The sequence below is a fragment of the Nipponia nippon genome, unplaced genomic scaffold, assembly GCF_047370975.1.
Source record: "Nipponia nippon isolate SJK-2023a ecotype South Korea unplaced genomic scaffold, ASM4737097v1 scaffold_6, whole genome shotgun sequence".
NCBI lineage: Eukaryota > Metazoa > Chordata > Aves > Pelecaniformes > Threskiornithidae > Nipponia > Nipponia nippon.
In genome coordinates this window covers 17,067,423-17,076,547 of record NW_028262380.1, presented here as the reverse complement: position 1 = coordinate 17,076,547, position 9,125 = coordinate 17,067,423, and the positions used below count along the sequence as shown (strand labels likewise).

Here is a 9,125-nt window from a genome sequence, read left to right as displayed (position 1 = left end):
ATGGACTCACATTTCTGAGGAGCATGCTGGTTCTTTTTCCCCTTCTATTAAACAGTCTCCATGCCTCAGTGAATATATACATCTTTATTATTTATGTACTTACTTATATAGTGTCATGCTTACATTGATGCACTGGTACTTAGCTGATGGATTTTGCTGAAGGCAAAACCTTTCTAATCATTGAGTAAATTGCTGATGATGGACTGGATTTCTCCTGTAAATGTGATAGAAAGATAAGCAGTTCGTTTGTTACCTGCAGCAGAGTCTTCAGAAAAGCCAGATTTACCCAGAAACAGATGTCCAATGCTGTGCTTGATATGGTGGAGACACAGCAAATGCTGTACTTCAGTTACTTCTCTGATGCTTTTTTCTCCCTATTTCTCTTCCTAACCTCTCTGAAACATGGCCACGCTGATAGGGCACCAGCATGTTAATCAAACGTTTTCAAGTCACTGCTTTGGGTTCAGGATTAGAGAGTGCAATAATCCATGGAAGTCAATGAAGCTTTTTATTATTATCAATTTTGTTGCAACCAAATTTTGCTCAATAATTTCAGGGCTAACAGAAACCAGAGGCATCATTGATGTGATCTTCTATATAGAACAGGGCAGAAATTGTCACTGATTTTTGCATCAAGACTAAAACTTCTGCTTAAAATATACAGTACAAGTTAAAAAGCCATGAAGATGAATACCGACTTTTGGAATGGCTTTTCTCCAAGGACGCGCCAGGTTAGGACTCATCAACTCTGGCAAGAAGATGTGGGTGCTGCTCAGTGGTGTTCTCCAAAAAAGAGATGACCTGTCATAACATCCCAGAGGGAATGGAAGTAAGTCCAACAACTGCTGGGACCCATCTCACCCCCTATCGAGCTCCCTTTCCTCACTGGCCACTTCTAGAAACACAACATCAGGCCAGAAGGGCCTCTGATCTCAGCACAGCCATTTTTAATTTATGCTCTTAGTTTTGATTTAAATACTTCATGTGATGGCTAAACTAACACACCTCTGGGGAAACTGGTTCAATGGTTTGATAGCCTTGAGGGTCAAATCTTAGCTCTGGCCTGAACTTGTCTACCTTTAGCTTCCAGTCATTGGATCTCACGATGTCTTTTTCTGTTACACTAATGAATAGTCTACCCTCGGAAATCTTCTTTCCATGTGAACTCTTGTAGAAAATGACCAAGTCTCCTCTTAAAATTGTCCATGAAAAATTCAGTATTTTAATCTCATTATCACGCACTTTCTCTTGTAGTATTGTACTTTACTGCCATGAACTGGCTGTCCATCTTGCCTCCCAAGCTCTGGCAATTCATGCTGGATGCAGATTGCTCTCCCTCGCTCTCTGCCTCTCTCTCCTAGAAGAGGGTATTGCCCATGAAGCAGAGTCAGCAAAATTGGCAGCGTATCTGCTCTGGAGATACTCTAGTTCACAAACTGAATATTAACTCAAACGACCATGAAATTCAGCATATGTTTATATTCTGAAGCCCTGGGAAGATGAGGAACAGACGTGTCCTCTCGTTACTTCTACCAGATGGGAGTGGTAACTTCCAGCAGAAGGGAGGTGTAACAGGTGGGAACATTAATCCTTTATTATTACTCAGGCATGAATTGCTGGCAGAGTAACTCCAATTCTGTACGACCTCGTGCTTTAGGCCTGGAAATATGACTTTGCAACTGCTCATACTAACAAGCTCCTCTGTAAGCAATGAACTTCACCAAACATAGTTTCTCGAGGGTCTGTGTCTTTGGTGCATAATTCTACCTACAGCAGTAACCTGAGGCCTCACCCGCTCCCTTGTAGGCTCTGATACACGCTCTGGGCAAGAAATGCACAAGCTCAAAGCCAGAGCCGTGCTTTCTAGCCAAGCCGTAAAAGCAACCATGTGCTTGCTGGCCAGTGGCATAACACCTGCGCTTTGCCTCCCTTTTCGTCTCTCATTGTGTAACTGCTTTTTTTCCCCAAAGTTGTACGAATTTAACCTTCCAAGATTTGTACATATTTGCAAATATGATTAAGTAGGCCAGCATGTTCAAAAGTCCTTGGAGGTGGAAAGGATGAATGGAAAAGGAAACACCCAGTGCTGCAGTTACTTAAGCCTCATTTCCTTAGATAAAGAGATAAAAAGATTATTGTGCACAGTGTGATCTAGATAACCCTCATCACGTGATTTCTCCTTCTCAATTCACTATCTACTACTTTTACCAGCAATAATTTCACATTTTATTCCCAAGCATTAGTACATTGAGGAATACTGGACTAAAACCACATGTGCCTTTGCTCGAAATATTTCAATCTGTTTACCATTAATTGCTTACATCTATAAACTAGCTAGCTTTTAATCTATTTAATATCTCAACATAGATTTTGTGCAGTAACAGTTTTCAGTCAGAAAGGTCTGCTGCATTTATTGCACGTGTGACAAGGCGTTTTTGAGACACTGGGTACACGTTGCCATGCTGGGCCGATGGTTTTACTACACGTTGCCATGTTGGCTGACCAGCTACGCCTTTTGTCGAACCCATGCGCGATCCCAATTCTGCTAAATGTTCCTCCTTTTTTTGAAACGTTGCATGGGCAGATGAGTATCAAAGGCTGGTGTCCCTGCTCCTTTTGTCTTGGGTGTGAAACAAACGCAGCATTTAACTCCGCTTATTTGGGAGAAACGCCGCAAGAAGCTGGGGGCAGATCCGCGCTGCAGCCCAGCTGGGGACGCGGCACGTCCTCCCTCACAAACACGGCTCCACCTGCAGACGCCCTCTTTATTCCTCACATCTTGTCATCTCATGAGTTTATCCGGGTGAAGCGACGTTTCTTTACCTCATGTAAACGCACAGTTCGATTTTTAATCCCTTCCGATTTAACTGAGGGCGTAAGACCTGCCGCGCCCCCGGCGTGCCAGGTTACCTGGCGGGCAGGGAGACCCGCTCCCGGGGGACAGCGGCCGCGCCCCGGGCGCAGCCGGGGAGCCGGCCCGCAGCAGCAGCCGCTGCCGCAGCCCCGGCCAGCCTCCCCCACCCGCATTTTGCAGGCCTGGCCCCCGGGCGCTGCTAGCCGCGCTGCGCTGGGGCCCGGCCCCCCGCCAGGCCGCCGCCGATAAAGGGCCGCCGCGGCCCGCAGGCCCGCTCGCCGCGGGAAGGGGCGGGGCCAAGTGCGCAGGCGCGCGGCGGCGGGGCGGCCGTGGTCACGTGGGGCCGGGGCCGGCGGGGCGCCCTCGGCGCCGCGCCGCGCATGCGCGGGGCGGATGTTGCCGCCGCCGTTAGCGCCGCCAGCGCCGGGGCTCTATGGGGAGAACATGGCTCCTTTCCCCGAGGAGGTGGACGTCTTCTCGGCTCCGCACTGGCGGATGAAGCAGCTCGTGGGGCTCTACTGCGACAAGGTAGCGGGCGGCGGCGGCCTCTGCCCCGCTCCCCTGAGGCGGGAGGGAGGGCTGCGGGAGTGCGCAGCTGTCAGCGCCCCGCTGCCCTGGCCCCGGCGGCAACTTCTCCTCACCGCTGCCGCGGGGCTCCCGGGCGCTCCCGCCCTTCCGCTGCGGGCAGCGGGGCTGGCGGTGCCGCCTTCCCCGCCGCGCCCCACGCCCTCCCTCGGCCCCTTCAGGGCCGGGCCGGGGCTCCCCTCGCTTCTCCCGCCGGCCCCCGGCGCGGCGTCCCGCTCGCTTCAGCTCGGAGGAGCGGCGCTTCTTGGCGGGGACCGCGCCTTCCCGCCGCCTTCCCCCTCGCCGGGACGCGGGGGCGGGGGGCGCCGGCGCTCCCCCCACCCCCCACCCCGGGCTCGCTGGGGAGCGGGCGGCGGGGCCGGCCGCGGCGGAGCAGCCGCCCCCGTTCCGGCGCGGGGCTAGGAGTGGGCGCCCCCGGGCCCCGCAGGGCCGTGCCGCTGGGGAGGGCGGCAGGCGGGCAGGCGGCGAGCCCCGGCGCCTTGGTAGTAGCCGCTGGCAGGCAAGACACGGTGCTGCGCATCGTGCTCGGTAACGGCCAGCGAGCGGCTGTGCTTGCGTTTGCGTGCGCCGCGTTTAACTGGCGAGCAGCTTCAGGATACCCTAGGTAGGGGTTTTTCACTTTAAATATATGTAATTTTACTCGTGGACAAAAGTAATTTTTATTGTTGCGTCAGAGTAGTTAGTAATCAAGGCTGATGTGTCACCTGAAAGGCAAACTTCGCTGCTGCAGCAGCTTTGAGTGCAATGGAAGGGTCTCAGGCAAATACTTAAAGCCAGCACTCATACTGAAAGAAGTAGTGCCTCCCTCTCTGGGCATAAATGGCTGTTTGGAGAACCAGATTGGCTAGCAGACATTTAAAAGAAGGGCGAAGTTACATGAGAGACGGTATAATAGCTTACTGCTGCCAGCGGGACAGGGGAGCTCTGCTTGCTTCCCCTGTTTTCCACATGCCACCTTGTACTGCTCTGGGGCTCACCGGGTCCCTCGTGTGAGCCTGTTCAATTTGCTCATCGGGTAAAGAAAACATGAGTTGTTTTTTGCTGGATTAGCTAACTGAACAGGCTCAGCAGAGGGTCTGTGGGGAGGAGAAGGTGAGACCTTGTGTAATTTCGCTTTGCTTTTTATCTGTGAGTGCGTTCGCAGTTAACTTTATTTTTAATCTGTGGCAGCATGAAAGCTGGTGATAGCTTAACAGAGCGGATTTTACATGAAGGGAAGCAAACACCTGTGACTTTTCTCCCCCCGGCCCCCAGCAGCAGTATTAGCATGTCATTGACAGCAACTGAACAGATTTTGTTTGAACCTCCAGATATTGTAATCATTTGGGTTTTGTTCCTAGAGAGGCATTTCTGTCACTTTTATTGAGCCTCCCACAAAGTTTTGACCAAATTTACTGTGACTTGGTAAAAATAAAACTGCCTGGGTAGGAATGGTTGGTTTTTGTAAACACTGGCAAATTTCATTAAAACTACTCAGTTCGCAATGAACGTAATCTCTCATTTTCTAAAAATTTTTATACAGGAGTTTGCTTGCTTCCTTTTTCTTCTGAAGAAGTGCAAGCATGAATGAATGGTGCTTTTTTTAAGTATTCAATCTTGCATCCTTGAACCCTGTTTCAGAACTTGGAGACTGTGCCTGGCCTATGACCTTTATATTGGAGTAACACTAACTTTGCATCAGAAAAAGCTCTGAACTGTGTTTGACTTTCCTTCTTGTGTGGTTGAGATGCTGTAATTAGATAAGACTAGTTCTGCTTACATGGCAATCTGTAAAGCCATGCTTTTTATAAATTTAGTTTGTCCTTGAGGGGTCTTTAATTTTGTAAATTGCACGTTACCTGCCGTTCCTCGTGTTCCCTGTACACTGTAATATAGTCGCTATCTGTTAGCGGCTGAATTTAGCAAATTCCACCAAATGTTAGTGAGGGTGAAATGGGCGCATCTGTGCTTTGCTTTTCAGGAGAACAGCGATAATGTTACTGATGGGTAAAGTATGTAGGTACTTAAATAATCCTTTAGGACAGAGAGAGACGGTTGATTTTGTTCTTCTAGGACTTAATGTGAGACAGAACAGTGAATCAGACATTTAAGATGTTTGGTGCGTTGCTAAAGTTATTGTACTTCTTTTTTTAACTGTTGCTAGTAGAAATCTCATACGTTTGCTGCATTCTTACCTGCATTGTACACAGTGCCCTAGACTTGGATAATAAAAATAACTAAAATTCTGTTTAGTAAGGAAACCCACAAAGCTGTCAAATCTGTTGCCTACTCTGATGATAGTAGATTCTTTAAGTCCTCAGAGGATGTACCCCCCTGTGGGCAGTGGAGTGCTACAGCAGACAGTCTTTATAGTTAAAATGCTTCTCCTAATGCCTGATGTCATCTTTGCTACAAATAGAGCAGATTCTGTTTTCCTATCTCTAGTGAACCGTTCTTCGTTTTCAGAAAGATCTTGTGCCGATTTGCAAATTGTCGCCGTGTCCTCCATCTTAGTTATCTGTTTTCGGGCCTAAGCGAACTGGTGTGTTCTACTTCACCGTATGGGTCATGGGTCACACTTTCCGCACCTCAGTGTACTTGTTGCTTTTGTCAGGACTAAGCTGCCGTTCCCTAACAGTTTAAGCTATCTGGCTGCGCTGTTACGACTGGGTGCCTTTCTTGCTCCCATCGGCACTTGTGACTCACAAAGGCTCCAAGCTGGCAGAAAACATTTTCTTTTTTCTGAAGCGGCGTAGTTTTTCTGCTGATGTAGTGCTGCCGGTAAGCACTGGTCGGATGAGTACTGAAGCCAACGCGAGGTAGAGGGTGGGACCGTGACAGCCAGCAACTAGATTGGCTTAAGCTACTGTGAAACCTCAGCCTAATTATGTCTATGTTTTCCTGAAATCTGTTGTGCAAAACGGGACACTGCTGGTGTTGAGTAGAGCAGATGTGTTTTGGATGTGTTATTCTGTGAGCTCTTTTTTTTTAACAGCAGCAGGCTTGCTTTGTGCTTCTGTATAATCCCATGCTTCTCTGAGGACTGATACTCAAATTTGCTTTCGTATTTGTCATTAGACTTCTACCCTATATATAGAAGCGTGTACTTGTCCAAGTCAGCACATCGGTGTCCAGTAGAGACCATTTCTGTTGTCGTATTATGATCTTGTGTTTCCCGCACTTGAGAATGTGCCACTTGTGTATTACCAGCTTTCCTGCTTTCCCAGCTGTGGCTGAAAGTATCGTATCTGTCATGAAGCAGCACAGATTTCAACTGATCATGTATTGAAAATCCCATTTTGGTTTGGCTGGAAACACTGGTAGCTATGGCTTGAGAGCACTATTTGCAAGTGCTTGAGCTACCCTGTGATTTCCTGTAGACTGTATTAGATTATATATATATCCTGTATTAGTTCGCTGTAAGGCAAAACAGTATCAAAAACCTCAGAGAAATCATGATCTGTAACATGTATCATCTTCCTCTTAAGTAGTTTCGTTATCTTATCCAAAGGAAATCAGATTCTTTTTCTCTAAACAAATCTGTGCTGGCCGATTGTTACTTGATTAGCTTCAAGATCAGGGCTGCTCAAGTAGCAGACTCTGGTCTAGATACACACTGCGATTAAATTTTGGCTGGGCCTTCCCCAGGGACAAGACACTTGGTATTGCTGGATGGGGTTTCAAACTTCCTGCTGTCTTGTGGAGTTACGGCAGCTGAAGAGTATGTTTTCAAATCTTCGTGTTATAGAATTACCCAGCAAGTTGAGGCTGCTTTAGGAAAAGGAATAGGAAAAACAGTCATGCTCTGAACGCTGTAATGCAGTTATTGGTGATTGACGACTTGTTCTCTTGTCTTTCTGTCCGCTGCTCAAAACTAGCCTGAGACTTCATATTGTGACTGAGTGGATCTAACAACTAGCTGCTGCTGGAAGGGTTAATTGTTGATTATATCCTCTGTGTGTGTCTGCCCCCTTGGTGAGCAGCTAGTTCATCTAGTGCACTGAAGCGAAAGGTGATTCAGTAAAACTGGCTCACTAAGAGGTCAAACGAGCTCCAGAACCAGGTTGACAGTGTGGGAGGAGGGAACAGGACTAACCATTGCATTAGTAAACAGCTGCTTTAATAGCTCAGCTTTATTGTGAAACCTTTGGGTGTTTGATCAAAACCATCTGAGGCCCTTTTTCTGTTTGCCTGACTTCGGTCTTCTGTGATCTCACCTTTCTACAACAGATCTCTGCAGTTATTTCTCATGGTTCAGTAATTACTTTGACTAGTTCTTCCAGGAAATTTGGATCAATTTTGTCATGTTTTGCTGACTTGAATGCATTGAACTTGTATAAATATTTAACTAGTATTTTTCTTTTCTAGCCTATACTTCTGGCTCGTTGTTAAAAACTGATTGCCATAAATATGTTTCCTAATTAACTTCCTTATGAACACTTGAGCAAAGAAGACATTTAATTTTGCCTTTCCTGTTAAGTAGTTGACTTAAAGTATCCCTTTTCTTCTTTTATCTAAGTATATATAGACTTTTTTTGCTGTTTTTCTGTGTCCTCAGTCCTCCTCGTTTGAAGTCTAAATGGCATTCTGTTCTACTTACCTGCAGTGATAAGTTCCTGTTATTTTTGTAGCATTCTTTTCAAAACTTCCATATAGCTAAAAAGTTCCTCTCTTTATTTCCTAATAGTGGTTTCTTTTGATAACTTGCATTTCTCTTTAACCTTTGTGTCTACTTCAGTAGCCTTCTATTGCTCTTCAGTTGTTTCTCTTCCTTCTTTGGCCACTGCTGAAGAGAATTAATTGTTTTCATGTGTTAAATTTGTGATGTTTAACTCCAATATCCTTAATGTAAGAAACATTTTAGGAGTGAAAAATACTCCTGAATTAAGTTGAATTGATGTTGTAAAGCATTGGGCAAGGAATTAGATGACCACACTATGATTACACTTTTTGTGGCAGCAAGGGGGACTGAAATCTGAAAAATTAGGCAAATTAAGATAAGTTTTCTGTTTCTAATCAACAAGTGTTGGTAAAGCTTTCATTCTACTTTTGAAATCCCTTTTCAGTATTTTGGTACACTGCCATTCATTTTCCAGTGCTGCTTCAAATATGTATGTGTTGATTTAGAAATTTAGTATTTGGTTATTACCAATTAACATTCTGTAGCATTGAGCACTTGCCTTCACTTATGTTTAGAATGAATAAACAGCTACTTGGGATGCTTAGTGTTAATAAGTCTGCAAACAATGGGCTATGCTATGCTATCACTACAGGCAGAAGATGGAAGGAAACAACCTCCTCATTAGCATCCAGAGACAGGTGAGCAATTTGCTGTCCATGCCTCTGACTATTTTATCAGAGACTTTACCAGGCGTCTTTCCATCTTAGCTTCTGGATGCTGAATAGTTCAGTAACTTCTCGCTATACCTATTGGGAAAGAAAAGCTTTGAATTCATTTTTCATGCAGAAGAATGTTTGGAAGATGAATCTGGAAGTGACAATATGTTCTAAATATCTGCATTTTGAAGCAAATGCATTTTAAGTAAGGTGCCAAAGGAAGTCGGAAATGGGGACAACAGTGATAAAACATGTTTGGAGTTTAAGTGAGGCTCTTCAGACTTGCATAGCAATTTTGCTCCTTTTTTCAGGATGCTTTTAGCTCTTGTTACCACCTCAAAACTTCTCTCTATTTCTTTATTTTTTGTCT

At 46.0% G+C, this 9,125-nt stretch overlaps 1 protein-coding gene across 3 annotated transcripts in view; it reads left to right on the top strand.

Annotated features, from left to right (window-relative positions):
- Positions 1-3,197: 3,197 nt before the first annotated feature.
- The window catches only part of FBXL5 (F-box and leucine rich repeat protein 5), a 36,932-nt gene continuing 31,004 nt past the window's right edge, over positions 3,198-9,125 (top strand). Inside the window, exon 1 of one of the 3 annotated variants that reach the window (XM_087737604.1) lies at positions 3,198-3,382. In XM_087737604.1, coding sequence (XP_087593730.1) covers positions 3,248-3,382 — 135 coding nt within the window. In that variant the 5' untranslated portion in view covers positions 3,198-3,247. Of the gene's footprint in view, positions 3,383-4,024; positions 4,044-9,125 lie in introns of those variants that run through there. The other 2 variants (XM_087737601.1, XM_087737603.1) reach the window with 2 other exon arrangements.